Genomic DNA, 18,295 nt, shown 5'->3' with positions numbered 1-18,295 from the left:
GGGGGGGGGGGGTACGGGTAATATTGATACTGCTTTAAAACGGAAGAAAGAAAAGAAAAAGAAAGGGAAAGAAGAATTACTTCGAAATATAAAATCTGAATTCCAATATTTGGTATAGAAAAGGACAAACTGGCAATTCGATCCTTGTGGCACCGTCCAGCGGGGATACCGAGAAAAGGTTTATGGCCTGAAATTATTAATTTAGAGCAATCAATAATTGCATAATATTAAATCTTTATAGCGTGCATACAAAAAAAAAATAATTCTAAATTCTGTATCTTGAGTAACGCAATTATAATTCAATATACAATTTTGTTTCGTTAAAAGAAATGCTAGGTTCCCGCCAAATTTTTATATTGTTCTTTTGACTATGAAAACAAGAATGATACTTAAATATTGCCAGTTTAGCATTTAAAATGTCAAATAATCAAAGTAACATCAAGTACCCAATATACAATCTACACATTGTCACCCGTGGGTTAGCGGGGCAAGGTCGACCGATTAAGCGATATTAAGTGATTTATAATTGCGATAGGGTATGAAAATGATGATAATGTTGTGTTGTTTGATTTTAAAATGAATCAATGATAGACCCTTTGGCATTTTTCTATAACTTGTTTGGCATTTTTATTTTTAAAGTAGATCTGGCAAAACTACCATGCGATGGCTATTGAATGAGATGAAAGTGATGATAGTGTAGAAAATATTCCTTAGATATCTGGAGATTTAAAAAAATTACAATATTATTGTATTGAATTGTCTGGCACAGCTAAGGCTGTACACTGTACAAACATATCATGACTGATGTGCTAGAGTATCCAGATGTTGTTCAAGAAAACAGAGGAGCTTTGGTAAGCTGAACGAGTACAGGACAAGTAGAATTTTTAACATTAACATAGAGATATATCTAAATTCTTTAACCTTATCTATTGAGTGAAAATGTAACTCTTGCACCGTGTCATATGAAAGAGCTAGCAACACTGATTACAAACTAGTTTGAATTTTGTTTCAATCTTGATTAGAAATGTAATTATTACAGTTAAGTTCTGAAATTTCAGACTGATTTTTAACCCAAAATTACCATTTGAGGAAAGCGTGATTGTGACAGTGACAGACAGTTGATGTGATTGAAATCGCGTGCCGTCCGAATAAAAAGTGGCTAAAACAGTCAATATGAAGTTCTTATAACAGATTGTATAAATGTTCGTCTTTTGAGGACAATGCATTTACATTCAAAATAACACATTATTACTAATTACTTACACATTGTCATTGATACAAATTGAATGACGCAAATTGTCAGGGAAACAACCCAAATATTCCATCAACTTAAACCAAAGAAAAAAAACCCAAGTACCTTTAACTTTAACCCTAATAAAAACAACCACCCTAGGACCTTTACTAAGAGACCTAACTATGGCATTTCGGTGCGGTATTATTAGTATTAAATAGTGTCTGCGCATAGATATAGAGCCCTGAAATTTTGCATTAATAAAGATGTTATTTTAACAACAAATGTTTGTCACACGCTGTAAATAAAAAAATAAACGCATTTGAAAATTGCCAGGTTTTATTTAATTTATTCCTGAAAGTTTAGATGGATTTTTCATTATTTGGGACCATTTTAAAGGAAATTGAAAGACGAAGTAAAAGTTATACCAAAATATCTGCGATATTCCTCTTCATTACAAAGTTAAGCATATTTTACTGAACCCCCCTAAACGCGAACAGCAATTTCCAGTCACAACTTTCTTATGGGCGGGTTGGGTCAGTTGATGTTCACAGTTAGGATGGAAAGTTCCAAATTAAGGTTTCCCAGCATTTTAAGCGGCCTCTACTGTGTCATATGACTTTAGCCTTTTATTTTAAAGAGAAATTTATCATCTGCTGGGGTGCTTTTGATAACTAATTATCTTAAACTGGGTGACCCAGCAGGCGCTTACTAGAATCTGGTATTGTCTTTCAGTGAATAAAATAGTTTCCAAGTAGGAGTAGTAGCTTTAGGAATAGGAATAATTGTAGATTTTAGATCTGATGTATTACTGAATAAATTTGTATGCAATTTTAAGGCTTTTTGATAATGATGATAATAATTATTATTATTATATTAATGGTGATGATGAAGATAAAAATAATAATCATAATATTAGGATGTCCCTTTTTTAAAAAAAAGATTTATTTAGATTTTTTTTATTTTAAAAAAATAAATTATTAATTTCTTTCCGTTACAGAATCCAGGTCGTTTGAAATTACAAGGACACACTGTGGTCTTCAAAAATGTGAAAACTGGTAAAGTTGACCAATTCCCCAGTTCTGACATCAGTAGAGTTCAATGGCTCAAACGAGCAAAAGGGCATTGTCTCAAGTTTGTTCTGAACACAGGAAATATTCATCGTTATGATGGTTTCAAAGACAATGTGAGTTCCACAGTTTTGTTTTGGTTGTCTTCTTTAGGGTTCACTATTAAGTTATAGTTATAAATATCAATGAAGAAACTCCAGTGTCATATCAAGGTTGCAAGCAATGACAGGGATAAGTGGTTGACATTTTTGGTTAACAGGTCAATTTATATCCATGAAAAATTCCTTTTTGTTATTCTTTTTTTTCTTTTAGAAATATATTTTGGGTTCACTATTAAGTTATAAAAATATCAGTAAGAAACTTCAGTGTCGTATCAAAGTTGCAAGCAAAGACAGGCAGTAATTAACTATTTTTTAATTTGAGTACAACTCATAAAATCACTCCCTATTAGTATTAATCCTCTATTCACTTTCATCAAAAGCTATTGATTATTTTCAACATTTCAGTTACCTACCATTGGTCGGAATTTTTGAGAATTGACTCAAGACCTGTAAAATGTTAGTGTAATATTGTTTGTTTGTCATTGCATGATATATTTTACACCCTCTCTCTCTCTCTCTCTCTCTTTTTCTTAGGAGTATGACAAGCTTTCAAAGTTTGTCTCAGGAAATTTTGATACTTCGCTGGAAAAAATTGAAAGATCCATTAAAGGCTGGAACTGGGGAACATCCGATTTTTTAGGTAAGATTATTGGTCGGGATTACTTTTCATTCTGAGGTTTTCTGTTAATATGCATCCCATGGGATGCTTTTTATGATTTCCTTTTCAGAAAAAAATAAATTGTATCCTCATAGATGAGCATTATTGATTCTTCTTATTTTTTTATTTGCTTATTGTTTAATATTCCTTTACACTCTCATAGAAACTAGTATGTAATTTTTTCTTCTTTTTTAGATAAGCTTTTATGTAGTGCGATGATATCCACTACACATGCACAAAGCGCTTTACAAAGGGGTCCCTAGCCATCATCAATACTTAACATGTAGGACAAGACATAACACTTGTTAGGCAATACTTCAGTTCTTTTTTACAGAAACAACGCTGTTAGTTAAAGACCAGGTGCTCATTTTACTCCTTAGTACAGTGAAAAAATATGAATAAAGAGCCTTTTCCAAGGACTCATGTATGCGCTGTTAGAGTAGGTTTCAAACCCTTGACCTTATGTTCCGGAGGTGAATGTCAAACCATCAGACCTCATAGCCGCACAAGTAGTTTCAGTATGATTGTCAATTCTCAAATATGATGATTAGTTTTTAATTAAATAAATTCCATGAAGAAACAAAAGTGTTTGTTTAGAGACATTGGGCCAATGGAGCCAAAATCAGCCCTATTCTTATAAATCCAATTTTTGGATAGGACACTTATCTTCATAATATAATTTCTGTTCAATATTTTAAAAGGCTGGACCATTTAATCGCCTTGTTCATGTGTCAATGGTAAATCAGGTGGTTTACCAATTGAGCTACTACATTGCTCTATCTCCTGAAAGAAGACGAACGTTAATTAAGGGTTAGGTCAATATGATTATTCACTTGATGTGTATTTGGAAACCACATTTCACTCTTTTGATATTTCTTTTGTATTCATTCAGGAAATTCCCTTGAATTCAAAGTAGACAACAATTTGGCCTTTGAGATCCCCTTGACAAATGTCACCAATGCTGTTTCAGCAAAGAACGAAGTTGCAATTGAATTTCATCAGAATGATGATGCTGGTATCTCCCTGATGGAAGTCCGTTTTCACATTCCACCAGATCCTGATCCTGAAACAGATGCTGTAGCTGTAAGTTAACAAGTGGTCACCTTTTGGTCGTCTCTCAGAATTCAAAGAGTGGTATTCAATTTAAAAGCCCTTTTCAGTCACCCAGAATTGTAGATCTTCCTTTGGAGTTAATTGGGTATATATAAGTTCCATTAGGCTTTCAATTTTTCTGTTTTTGCCATCAAGCAATTCTCTTGATCCATAATTTTCTAATGCGTTTAACTCATTTAAGAAAAAATAAGGTCTTGAAAAACAGCTGCTTGCTCCACCCCCAACTACCTCCCATTTTTACACGATTAAAATGAAATCTTAATCTAGAAATAAGTTTTATGTAATAAATTATCACTGATTGTGCTCTCTGGCTCTTGGACTTTTGATGTCTCAAGGTCTTGTCGCAATTACAGCTTTTTTTCAGATCATGTCATTCTCAAGGTCAATTCATCACTTGTTTTTATCCTTTTGCAGGTATTCCATAAGAATGTCATGGAGAATGCAGACATTATCCAGATTAGTGGGGAGTCCATTTGCATCCTTTCTGAAATACAATGTCTTACTCCAAGGTATGTATGATGTTGGTTGGCACTTTATCCCAGACAATTTGGTTATGAAGTTTTGGTGTCTGTTTTCAGTGAGGGATAATTTTTCTCTTTGATAATCATCTCCCTTAATAAATTTATCATAGTGTCGGAAACTATTTGGATGGTACCAAATTTTGTGTTTTTACCATCTCTTTTCTTAGGGTTTGAATTGACTTGTAATGGCTGTTACAATTCTAGAACTAAAATTAGATTTTTTCATATGCTTTCTACTTGCAAATATCAGATCATGAAACATTTTTTAATTTTTTTACTTTTTTTCATGTGTAACATATCTTATTACTTGTCAGCATTTACAGACCATTACAAATTATAAGAAGTAAAGTAATGGAAACAATTTTATCCACATGACACTGTAAAGTCAAAATAAAAATATAGGGAGGCAATTATTCTGAGAATTTAGAGAAACATTTTGAAGGTTTATTTTGATGTTTTTCATTCAAGGGGATATTAATCTTTTTGAATATTATGGTCCAAACCAGGGTGCATCATCTACTTATGAGGTATTTCATTTTCTCATTTCAGAGGTCGATATGATTTGAAACTGTACCCTGGTTTCCTTCAACTCCATGGCAAGACATTTGATTACAAAATTCCTTATCAGACCATCCTCCGGCTCTTTTTACTCCCACATAAAGATGGCCGCCAGATGTTTTTTGTGGTAATTTTTCTTCTGTAGTAACAATAGTTGCTCCGTATTTGTACTTTATTAATCCTATCATGTTTAAATAATAGGCATCTAATTAGATTAATCTGTATCTAAGATCTCAATTTTTTCAGGTTTCATTTCTTTCCTATTTCTTTATTTCTCTCTTTCCTTTTTTTAATATTTGAATTTAACGAATTGACTGATTTCAGTTGATTGACAGAATTTACAGGTCTACTATCTCTCTATGTAGTCACAAATGAGTAACAATTCATTTTACAACAGATGAACAAGTGGTTCCTCATATATTTATTTGACTAAATTAAATTACATTTTTCATAAAGTAGTGAAATCAATATTTCTTAAAATTGTTTGTCAAAGATTGGAACCCATATTGTCATTCCCCAGACCAAATGCAACTATGATAGTATTTTAAAGAAAGATATCTATTTGTTGGATGAGCTCTATCACTCACTCATTTTTATTATCGATGTCCTAGGTCAGCCTTGATCCTCCCATTAAGCAAGGACAGACTCGTTACCATTTCCTCATCCTGTTGTTCCAGAAGGAAGATGAAATGACCCTTGAGCTCACAATATCCGAGTAAGCATCCTCTTACGTGATTTTGGATTTTGGACTCAAATATGTTTTGGATTTTATGATCATCACCGCCCCAATACTTATTAGTCTTGTAAGGCACATGGGGCTATGGTAAAAGATTTTATAATGCTTGGCATGAAAAGGCAATATTGAATTCCTTTGAAATGGTCTATTTTCATCAATTTCTCAAGGTTAGATGGTTACAAATGTGAGACTAACACCAAAAGAAAAGAAGGAATAGCTTTTCAAAGTCTCGAAAAAATGTGGACATTAGATTTGATACTTTGATCACACTTTCAACACTTTCTGAAGCAATATTTACTTTCTTTTGGTGCTAGACTAGTATTTTTAAGAATTATTATTTCAAATTCAACCAAATTGATCAGAGCTAAATCATTCCATGGTTTTCAAAATGACGCACAACCAATACATTGCGTCAGTCATTACAAAAAAGACTTACTATAACAGCCTCATGAACATTATTGTTATATTCAATCTTATTTTGGATTTTTAATATTCTCATGGTGGACTAAAAATTATATTTTGATAGTTTGAGCGCTGTATGACTTTTTAAAATACACCTTTGAAATTTGGTATTTGGTCATCAGATTGAAGGAAAACAAACATTCAAAATCATATTTACTTTCTTACAATTTCCATTTAGCCAGTGTTAAATTGTATATAACAAAACAAAATATCGCAAATTGATGAAACTAAATTTTGCTCTCCCGCAGGGACATAAATATACCATCAGACAGTGCTGCACCAAGCTTATTTAAAAAGAATGTGTATTTTTACGCATTTTCATTCATTGTATACATTTTACTGAAGATCTTACGCGTCGTTCGATTTCTGTAGTTTACACATTTTTTAAAGTCATACACTCTTTTAGTGTACTTTGATTTTAAGCGCTTAGAGTCTGGTGTCTCTGAGTTTTAGCGCTATATAATTTTTCAGCATTATTTGATTTGTTATGTGGTCTAGTGGTATCACACTTACTTTCAGATCGGAAGGTCTGGGGTTTGAGTCTCGTTTGGTGCATAGTTGAGTCCTTGGAAAAGGCTCTTTACTCACATTCTCTCTCCGTACTCAGGTGTAAAATGGCCATTAACAGCGTAGTCACTGTTGGAGAAAAAAAATTGTGATATCGCTTAACAGGCGTGGGGTCCTTCTCTACTTGTTACATGTTGCTGTTGGTCAGGGACCCCTTGGAAAGCGCTTTGAACACGTTCAGTGGATATTGCACTGTATAAAAGCACAAGTTTTTTTTTATATATGACTTGAAGGATCTTTTTCCAATCAATACATTGAACACATTTTTTTTTTTTTTTTCAATTTTTATCAAAGGATTTTTTCTAATCAATACATTGAACACATTTATTAATATTTTTCAATTTTTATCAAATCCAAGAGAGGAGATTAAAAGCAAGTATGAAGATAAGCTACAAAAGGAAATGGCAGGCCTGGAATATGAAGTTGTCAGTAAAGTTTTTAAGGCCATCACCGGTCGTAAGATCACTGTTCCCGGAAGTTTCGTGGGGTAAGCCATTAAAGAATTTTTCCCATCTCATCATCATCATAATTTTTTCCATTACCACCACCACATTATTTATTACCACAAAGACTTACTGTAATTTGATCATTGAAGTTAATAGTAATTTAAATAATAAGTGAACTTGTGGATACCAAAAAACTATTGTAAAACACCACTGAGCACCATATATGGATACCAGCGCTTATCTAATAATAATCATAATGATAATGAGAAGTCCAAGCTGTTTGAAAGCGAAAGCAAATTAAGATTTTCTGAACATAAAATTTGCCTTACTTTTCATGACTTAACCGTGTTTGAGAATTGTTGTCATAGAAACTATTGTTACAGTTACCATTGGAATGTTGTTTAATGTCAGTTTTTTTTCTAATCTTTCCAAATCAGACATTCTGGAGCACAAGCGGTTTACTGCTCTTACAAAGCAGCTACAGGCCTCCTTTATCCATTGGAACGAGGATTCATATTTGTCCATAAACCCCCAGTTCATATTAGATTTGATGAAGTTTCGGGTGTCAATTTTGCCCGAAGTGCTGGCAGCACAAGATCTTTTGACTTTGAAGTGGATACAAAACAAGGAGCTACTTTCACTTTTGTCGGTGTTGAAAAGTAGGTTGTTTTGTTTTTTTCCTCTCACTTCTCTTTTCTTTTTTCTTTTTTTACTCAACGTTTTCTTTTTTCTTTTTCTTTTTCTTTTTCTTTGTTTGTTTGGGGATTTTTTGGGGCATAATTTTACTCGGCTTTGTAAATTGTTCGTGGTTTTTAATATGCTGTAACTTCAGTGTTTCAGCATCAATATCACTCCGAAATAATATCCTTTTTGAGAACCATGGGTCACGTATATTTTATCTATTGATGTCTGAATGGATCTGAACGACCAAACAATTCTTTGCTGTTTAGATGTAACCATTGATATATATTATTTTCCCCTAATATTTCTTTTCTAGTGTGTTTATTGAGATGCCAATTTGATAAATTTTTAATTTTTTTTTTTTTTTTTTTCAGAGATGAATATGGAAAATTATATGACTTTGTAAAGAGCAAGAACCTGAGAGTAAAGAATATTGGAGACAAAGGAGTGAGTGTTGACTTGTTCTTTTCATTTCTTTTCTTTTCCTTCCCCCCCCCCCCCCTCTCTCTCTCTCTCTATCTCTCTCTCTCTCTCTCCCGCTCATGGGTGAAAGTTTGGCGACATTGTCGTTATTTACTTTCTTTCTTTTTTTTTTTTTTGGTCATAATAATCATCACCTGCTGGCTTACTCTTTTGACGGCATTATTGTACCACCAGAATGTTAATTTTTAATACAATGAAATTCACGTAACTTGGTTTTAGGAACTCTAATGGCAAGTCACAGATTGCAAAAAAAAAAACAAAAAAAAACAACTATATGAGCATCTCTTGGGGCAAACGCCTCACCAGTCTATCTTTCAGGCAAATTGATCCCTAAAACTTTCACCCATGCTCTCTCTCTCTCTCTTTCCTCTCTCTCCTCCTCCCCCCCCCCCCCCCCCCCCCCCCCCCCCCTACCTCATTCCATACTGCTCCTCTCCCCCTGGTGAATAATTATCTTTCATAAATGCATTCACCTCTGTTGTCTATTTGAACCAAGTTTATATCGCTTACTCTTTTTAAACACTTGTAAATATTATGTCAACATTTTCCTGTTTAACTGGCACTTAAATGGCCTAAAAGTGTACCAACCAAACACTATAAATGTCGTCACTGTATGCTAATTTGAACTCACATTTCAAACTCAATTGGTAGAAAGTTTGCTTCACATGCAACAGTACTGGGATCAATCTTGAGTGATGGTAGATTTTTTTTTATGACCTTCCTGTCTACAGAGCAGCGATTGGGTTGCTGGGTCTGTTAGATCTAATGGAAAGTACTTTGCTATAGACTTGTATTGTCCTATCCAGAGAGTAACAGTCAATTGCAATTGTCAGTTTGTTATAAAAACTGGGAATGCCCTTATGGCTCTCAAGAACTTTTTTTTTCACTCACATATTCCTGCTTTTTTTTTTTTTAATCCTCCAGGGCAAATCCGCGTCTTACAATGAAATGTCGGACAGTGATGCTGAGGGTGGTGATCATGATGCTTACCTGGAAAGAATGAAGGCAGAAGGAAAAGACAGAGATGATGACGATAGTGATGACAGCTCTGGTAAGCTTATGTCCTCATTTAGTACTTTCTTGTAGACGTCTTAAATCTATCACAATTATCACTAATAGAAGAAATTATCAAAAGCTCCTTTTTAATTCAATTCACAGTTTTGTTTCTTACAGGCAACATTACATGTTTTACCAATAGAGTGATTACTTTAGTAACCCACCTTTTGTGTAACAATATGTATATTGATATGTTGGTTGTGTGCAACAGTTTTTTGTTAAAAATCATCACGTGGTCGAAAGTAGGTAAATTCCATATCTATGGATGGATTTTAAAGAAAATATCAACTATATGACTCAAAGTATACAAATAATGCATTTTCTGCCCTCCTGCATAAGCTTCATTACGTGTGGCTGTTGTATAAAAGGTTTTAAGACCACCTTACCTTTTGCTCAATCAATCATGTCACTGTGTTTATTCAAACAGATGAATCTTTCAACCCCGGAGAGAGTGGAAGTGAAGTTGCTGAAGAGTAAGTAAAGTTTTTATCTAACATTTTGTTATATAGTAATAGATAATGCCTTGTGAACTGTGTATCATATGTGGAATTTATTTATTTTCACTGCAGATATTTGATAATGAATCAAAGCTGTTCCATCACAGAGATGTCACTGCAGGGCTGCTATAAAAACACCTAACATGTATATTTCCATGCATTAAGTGAAATTTTGTCCCTATAATTTGGGATGCACTTGAACCGAGTATGAATCTGGAATGTGTTAGACATAAAAATAAAATTGTTCCTATAAAATATAGGTTTAAAATAATAAGAACGTTAGCAATGAACTATATTTGATTTTGCTTTATGGGTTGTAGACATGTCTAATACTGTGATTTTTCAATGTTTTTACCCTTCAGATATGACAGTAACCCACCAACAACATCGGATTCCGACTCTGATTACTCTGACAGTGGAAGTGGAGGAGGAGGAGGATCTGAAAATGAAGAAAAGAAAAAGGCGAGGGAAGAGAAACGGAGGGAGAAGGAGGAAAAGAAAAGAGAGAAAGAAGAGAAGAGACGAGCAGAACGAGAGAAAAAAGCAAAGCAAGCCTCCAAGCCGGTTAGTGTTTTGTTTTTTTTTGTTTTGTTTTTTCTTTGATTGATCTTGAAGTTTGTTGGATGAAATTTCAGACTGCCATCATAAATAACATTTTTTTACGGACACCAGGAAGTATAGATTTGGTGTCATAAGACATATGTATCACTATGAGGATAAATTAACATGAAATTTAAACTGTTAGTTGCTCATGTGAGAGTTTTGATATAGAATTATTTATGCGAGTATAAATTCTGATACAGCACAGGTTCTTTCTCTCCCAGGAGAATGGTAGGCAAGAGAGGAAGATGAGAAATAATTTCAGAACGACATGGGAAGAAACAGGATGGTGGTAGGTGAGGGGGTTAGTATGCTCTAATTGGTTATGTTTCTGCAACCAATTGCATTCTTTGAATTAGAGGGACTTTCTTTGTTCCACAGCAGGTCGTAATGGTGGGTGGAATTCTCCTACAGTTTTGGTGGATTATCTACCTTTTGGGCCATGATAATGGCCTCTAAATCGATCCATTTTTGCCTTTTCAGTCTGGTCCTTTGTGTCCTCAATCTTGAATGGTCTTGTCTTGGTCATGCTTTGGGACATTCTTAAAGAGAGACATTCAATTTGATGGATGCAAATGGGGTTTTTTATCGCAGATCATCTCTCTTACTGTTGGTTACTATAAATGTATTCTTAGCATTAGTATCATCCTAATGCTGTATGATTGATGTAGTCTCTATTCTCTATTTTTGTTCTTTTATGTATTTGTACTTTGTTTGAATTTCTTTCTTTTTCTCCCCCTCCCTTCCTACTTGCTTCTCCCTATCTCTTTTCCACAAAATATCCAATTTCACATCTTTCTCCGTTATTCTTAAACCATCAATGTTAGAAACATACAGTGGAACCTCCCGATAACGACATGCCACGGGACCGAGTTTTTATGTCGTTATCCGGAGGTGTCGTTATTTAGAGGTTTCCAAGATGGCGGACAAAGTGGGCGTGGGAAGGCCCGCGGGACCAGTTTTTATTAACATTGACAAAACAAACAAAACATTGTAGTGTATTCCTCTTAGAGGGTTCTTGTGCGTGTCTGGATGAGACTTTTAGGTGATCTGAACTGAATACACTGATAGTGTGCTCCTGGAATCTACATCTGTTCCCTATTTAAACCATTCCCCTTTGTCTTACTTTTTCTTATGTCATTTCAATTGTAAATCTAGAATGTTTTTTACTATCCAATTTTCTTCCTTTTTACTGGCGCTGATATGACATAGATGTGTCACGGGCGCTGTAAAACCCTTTAAAACAAACAAAATTCCTCCCCCTCCTCCCACAAAAACACTACTACACACTACTACTACTACTACTACTACTACTACTACTACTACTACTACTACTACTTCTATCACCACATAATATCACATTTTCCAAGATTTTGTGTTTACTTGCTTACACTTACATTTATACCTTGGTTTTTATTAATGCATATCAGCCAAGATTCGTCAAAAAAAAATAAAAAGCTGCGTTCTCATTGGTTCAAGGAGGAATCGTTTTTATAAACTTTGAGTACTCATACTCGGTATTTTTAGTATCAGATATCTACGAAAACTGCCGAAAATCGCCAAAATGATGTCGTTATTCGGAGGTTTTATCGAAAAGTGCGTCGTTATTTGGAGGTTATTTTTACTGATCTTATATAGAAAAAAAATCGGGACCACGGGTCAATGTCGTTATTCGGAGGTGTCGTAATCGGGAGGTTCCACTGTAGTGCATGTTTTACATTGTTTTGGTTTGTGTGTCACTTGTGATTTGGTTGTTATCCTCAGAAGAAAGAAAGTGCTCCACGGAAAAGAAAAGGCAAAGGCAAGGACAAGGATCCTAATAAACCGAAAAGACCGCAGTCAGCATATTTCTTATGGCTGAATGAGAACAGGGAAAAGATTAAAGAAGAATTTCCTGGAATTTCCATCACTGACATCTCCAGGAAGGCTGGGGAAAGATGGAAGGAAGTCTCTGACAAATCGGTAGGTAATGTTGCTAGTCCTCAGTGAATGCATTGGTAAAAAGTGGGAGCCTGAGTCTATGCCATACAAGATAGTACCATTAATATTGCCGTGAAAAAGGAGCTATATCCCTCTCCTCCCCCCCCCTCTCTCCTCCCCCCTCTCTCTCTCTCTCTCTCTCTCTCTCTCTCTCTCTCTCTCTCTCTCTCTCTCTCTCTCTCTCTCTCTCTCTCTCTACCCTCTCTCTCTCTCTCACTCACTCACTCACTCATTCACACATATTAACTCACTCAACCCAAAACTGACTATTTCCGTAGTTTACCCCGGTTACTTTTACCCCATGCCTATTTATTACATTTTTCTGAGACAAATTGTAGGCGTCGTATCAAAGCTAATGCTTTTAGTTTTTACATGTTAATGGTAGTTGAATAAAAATATCTATGCACATGCTCATTTTAATACATTTTTTCCAATTTTGAAAAGTAGCAAAAATCCCTAGGATGGAGTGAGTTAATTGTCCATTCCTAAGGGTAGCAAGCAATTGCTATTGTCTGTTTCACACTATAGAGACCAGGATAAACCCTAGCTCCATGGGCCTAATGGCTCTAAAGGACTACTACCAATATATTTAAAAAGGTGTCCTAGTAACTTTGTCATTACACTGCTGTCCACTTAAGACTGCGTTAAGATAAACTCTTAGGCTGGTCCCGATTTTTCAGCATTAAATCTTAGTAATTTAAAATATTTAAGATAAACTCTGTCCCTGAGATAGTCCGGATAAGATAAACTCATCAATCTCCATTTACATGACTGGGATTGACAGGGAGTCTCAATCATCCCTCTTCAACCCCTCTCACCTCCCTCTCCATGTCCCATTTTTTAATCTCCTCATCTTGCAATACACCTATTCACTTGCTGAAATAAAATAAAAAATAAAAAAGCACTGTCTATATATTTTTGAATGTGTAGTGTGTGCAAAGATTCATCAGAGAACATACATTCATAGGTGGTGTAAGTCCTCTGAAATACACAAGCTGTCACCACATGACAGACACTCACATTTTTTGCCTTTGCCTATCATCCCTGCCATTCCCTCCTCGTGTCATCCATGTATAACCCCACAACCAGAATGAAACTGGTACTCATCACACAATTAGCCATGACCATCTAGTCTAGTAATTATAGCGTCTCAACTCTCTTACTTTTTTCCATTCTCATTCTTCCTTTCTGAGCATGCATGTTACATTGTGAAAGGTAACTCAAACGACAAATAAAAAATTTTTTAAAGTCACTTTTAGTTTATCCAAGCTTATCAGGAAACTGGGCCGTCTTTCTGGAGATATGTTTTCATTAAACGGAGACAATGAATATATTAAATATACGTTTGTGTCGCTGAGAAGTTGTTCCCCTCGAATTTTTGGATAAAATAAACCTCGGATAAGGTCAACTTTCTTTCTGGTCCCCAGGAGTTTATCTTAAGTGGACTGCAGTGTACCTTTTTTATAATATAGGAAAATCTACTGTCCAAAAAATTAACCATTTTATTATTTATTTAAAACATTGCCTCCAAGCATTCCATTATTTTATTTTTTGTTTCTTCCAGAAATGGGAAAAGTTGGCAGTAGAGGCGAAGGCAGAATATGCAGCGGCCATGGAGGAATATAACAAAAATAAGGTCTCTGACAGTGAGGGCAGTGGTGATGAAGGTGACAAAGGGGCCAAGAAGAGTAAGGCCAAGGCTAAACCCAAAGTCTCTCCCAAAAAGGTTTGTTCGGTTTTCCGTTTTTGTTTTTGTTTTGACATAACAGTGTTTTGATGATGGTAGTAATTTCCAGTTCTTGAATTGGAAAATTTGGAAATTTTGCAGTTTTCTTTTCCCACAATTTTTGTAAAGAGCTTAATAAAATTATAATGTGCCATTGCCTCTTTTTTTTTTTTTTCTTCATCCAATAAATCAAGGTCATATTTTCTCTCATAAAAAATTATTATATTCAATCTCACAGGAAGCAACTGGAGGTTTTGGAAGCGGTGCCGGTAATTTCAAGAGTAGAGAGATGATATCAAGCAGCTCAGGTTTGAGTTCTGACGACAGTGACAAGCCTCTTAAAAAGAAATCAAAGAAAGGTGAAGAGGAGGAACAAGAAGAAGAGAAGGCTTCTGGCAGTGGGTCAGGATCTGAAAAGGCTGACTCTGACAAGGCTGGCTCAGACAATCAAAGTGAAGCTGGTAGTGATGATGAGGTGTGTTTCATGTATAAAAGTGTCTGTGTGTGTGATCATTTTTTTTTTTTTAATCACAGTATCAAAGGTCTGATAATCGCTATAGCATTAAATTGTTCATATTTTTGGCGGTTCAACTATAGAAAGTTTGTAAAGGGGGGTACATTTTTTAAAAATCAATCATTAAAAATAAAGAAATGCAAACGACAATGATTTTGTCTTAAATCATAACTTGATATGGTGAAAGTCACTTGCTTGCTGTATATTGATAATAAACTTAGGGGAAAGGTAAGACACCAATTCTGCTTCTTTTTTTTTTCAGGATTTTCGGCATAATGCAGTTTAAATCTTTTCATATGTTTTGTTTCGTCTTGTTCTTTGGATTTTGTTTTGTATTGTTGTCCTTCTTTTTGGTTTTATAAATTCAATGTCTGCCCAATTCTGTAAGGATTGAATCTTCATGGCATGCTCACAAGACCAATTATTTTCTCAACTCATATTTGCTTAATTGTGATATTATGGGAGGAAAATCCCAATATCTGTTGATATATCTCTGAAAAATGATCAATCACCATTTAGTTATCAGAAAATCCAGCTGGCAATGCAGCTATGTGGTCTTATTATGACACTCGCCTTAGGATCGGACGGCCATGGGTTTAAGTCGCTCTGAGTGGTGCATAGTTGAATCCTTGGAAAAGGCTCTTTAATCACATTCTTCCACTGTACTCAATTGTAAAACGAGGACCTGGTCGTTAACAGCTTTGTCTCTGTCTGAAAATAATTGTAATATCGCCTAACAGACGTCCTGTCTCGTTCTACATGATGTACAGCCCTATCACTGACAAGAGTTGCTACTTTTCCAACAACCTGAAATGCATGAAAAGGGGAATTTAACTAAAACTTTCAACCCATCTTTGATAAACGTCTTGAATATGAAACAGTGCCAGGTCAAGCAGAAAGAAAAATATAAGGAAAAATTAACGGTTGGGCTGGTTTTCTCTCATATTTTAGTTTTTGCTCTGTCTGCCACTGTTTCAAACACCTTTTTAGGTTTTGAACCAATTTTTGAACTGTTCATTTTTTGCTAAGAGAGCCTATAATTACTTATTTACTTAACATTAGACTGTAAGCTGTGAGTTTTTTGTTTTTTTGTCACTTTTTTTTTTTTACTTGAATTTCGTTTTGTGACAGATCTCTTAAGAATTGTTTTTCTTGTGTTTCTGCTACAGAAAAAAGCGTCAAGTTCAGCCAAATCAGAATCAGATGCAGGATCAGACTGAATTAAGGCTCATCAAGAATATGGAACTTACTTCAAGGCCTGAAACAATGCTGTTTTGATGTCTTAATTCCACGTGTCAGGATATATTAAAAATGGTATCAATGCTAGATCATCATATTTCAAAGGAAATTTCTTAAAAGAATACCCAAACATCGATTAAACAGTAAACTTCTTGCATTCCTGGATACAACTTGTTTTTGTACACTTACTTTGGAAATTCTGTAATCCAAACTATTTGGAACTGATATTTAGGATCTAGGCTAGGATAAATGACTGTAAATACAACATTTTTTTTAAAATGTTAATAGATTATGAGCCCAATGTTGAAAATAAAATAAAATATAACACATTTTCTTTTCTTTGTTTTAATTGATATTTAACAAATAAATGCCGGAGACTCGGGTGGGGGGGGGCTTTGACTTCCATTGTGGGCAAAGAAAGTCGCTTGCTGTGTCCTCTATACCACTTCAGCCTCCTCCTCCCCCCTCTCCCCATGTATTGTCGGTAATACATCATGCATGAAGCTTTTTGTCCTTGTTTAGGAATAAGGCTTTTTTGACCTCCCAAGGTGGGCAGGAAGTCACTTGCTGTGTCTTTTATCCTCATATCTGCTTTCCAATTTCCAAGTAGCTTTTTGTCATTGTCTCTTTGTTTTGGAATGGGATTGCTTGGTTTTGTCCTGGCCCTTAGCTGAGAGGGAAACCGTCAGGTAATTAGTATTAGTTTTGGGAGTTGGGAGATGACTTTTTTTTCCATGTAAATCATCTCTGTTGTGTATTGTTGGTTATGTTTTCTGTTTTGGAGCATTTGAGTGTATAGTGTATACCTCTTCTTATTCTTAGTGGGATCCTGTGCTGGTGTCTGGATGAGACTTTTAGGTGATCTCAAAATAATTACACTTGATGGTTTGCTCTTGAAATCTACATCTGTTCCATAGTTGCACCATTCCCTTTTGTTTTACTTTTTCATGTGTGCTTTTAATTTAATCATAATTCTAAAATCTTTTCCTATCCCATTTTCTTCCTTTCATCCAGGTAACAGGTGTTTTTAATATCCCTAGTTATTTCTCCCTCTTTGTTTAGTAAAATTTTCCGACTATAATAGAAGGCTATCTGTTTAAAAGAACACACACAAAAAAATAATATAATAAAAAGCCAAGATTTAAAGAACTCAAGAAATCCGTCAACCTTCCCTTTTTGTGAGTTTTCATACCAAGGGACATAACATGACTGTTTTAACAGGCTGGTGTTAGCGTCAGTTATAGCTATGCATGATTTATGTGAATTATGTAGGCAGTAAATCGGGGATTTGAAATTTCCCTGTTGTCCGCGAGCTGAACTGTAAAACTGAGATATCTGTGCATGTTAGGGTTGTTGCAAAAACATCCATACGCAGATAGTAAAATCAGATAAATAATCAAATAGTTCCTATTGTATAAGTTGATACGAGTTTTTGTATCTGAAGTAGCCATTGTTTAGACCACATTGATGGTCTTTGTCTCTGCTCTTTCTTTTTTAAAATAAAAACTGCCAAGCTTGAGACATCATCTACATTACTAGATGGTGCCATACTAAATGAATAGGGAAAGTCTGTGTCAATCCTGTGCTGTGGACTGTGGGTGGGCACTTTTTAGTAGGCAGCCTCAAGGTCAAGAATTAAGGCCACACGTCAAGGGAAACCTACGTCGTGGATGGCCCGCTTTATACCTGACCGTTGGGTATGTTCTAGCAGAAACAAATCATCCATGCGCAGATAGTAAAATCAGATGAATAATCAGTCAGTTCCTATTTTAAGTTTATGAGTTTCTGTCTCTGAAGTAGCCATTGTTTAGACCACATGGATTTTTTATGTCTCTGCTATTTCTTTTATTTTAATAATGAAAATCGCCAAGCTTGAGACGTCATCTACACTACTAGTACTAGTAACTAAGTGCCATACTAAATGAATAGGGAAAGTCTGTATCTTGCCTGTGCTGTGGGTGGGTACTTTTTTAGCAGGCTAAAGGTCAGGAATTAAGGCCACGCCTTAAGGGAAACCTGCAGCTAGGACGGCTCGCTTTAGACTGACTGTTGGGTG

The 18,295-nt window shown here is 35.1% G+C and overlaps 1 protein-coding gene across 1 annotated transcript; it reads left to right on the top strand.

Moving 5' to 3' along the window:
• Window positions 1-365: 365 nt before the first annotated feature.
• Window positions 366-16,568, top strand: LOC144967296 (FACT complex subunit SSRP1-like). Its single transcript, XM_078904356.1, has 17 exons — window positions 366-851; window positions 2,232-2,417; window positions 2,937-3,042; window positions 3,953-4,143; window positions 4,588-4,682; window positions 5,244-5,379; window positions 5,864-5,967; window positions 7,376-7,504; window positions 7,901-8,122; window positions 8,519-8,591; window positions 9,552-9,678; window positions 10,111-10,156; window positions 10,543-10,744; window positions 12,545-12,742; window positions 14,325-14,486; window positions 14,725-14,961; window positions 16,170-16,568. The coding sequence occupies exons 1-17, from the start codon at window positions 798-800 to the stop codon at window positions 16,218-16,220; spliced, it is 2,319 nt and encodes a 772-aa protein (XP_078760482.1). The 5' UTR covers window positions 366-797; the 3' UTR covers window positions 16,221-16,568.
• Window positions 16,569-18,295: the final 1,727 nt, after the last annotated feature.

This window comes from Berghia stephanieae, chromosome 3 (assembly GCF_034508935.2).
Source record: "Berghia stephanieae isolate SIO BIC M18660-M18661 chromosome 3, UCSD_Bste_1.3, whole genome shotgun sequence".
NCBI classification, from domain to species: Eukaryota; Metazoa; Mollusca; class Gastropoda; order Nudibranchia; family Aeolidiidae; genus Berghia; species Berghia stephanieae.
Note: the sequence above shows the minus strand (reverse complement) of the source record. Positions and strands in the feature narration are given on the sequence as shown.

What these genes read in the sequence shown, in the direction of transcription:
- LOC144967296 (XM_078904356.1), top strand. Translation starts at nt 798, where the DNA reads ATGACTGATGTGCTAGAGTATCCAGATGTTGTTCAAGAAAACAGAGGA. An exon ending in AAGAAAACAGAGGAGCTTTG is followed by an intron (nt 852 to 2,231) that starts GTAAGCTGAACG and finishes TTTCCGTTACAG; the next exon opens with AATCCAGGTCGTTTGAAATT. An exon ending in CCAAAGTCTCTCCCAAAAAG is followed by an intron (nt 14,487 to 14,724) that starts GTTTGTTCGGTT and finishes TCAATCTCACAG; the next exon opens with GAAGCAACTGGAGGTTTTGG.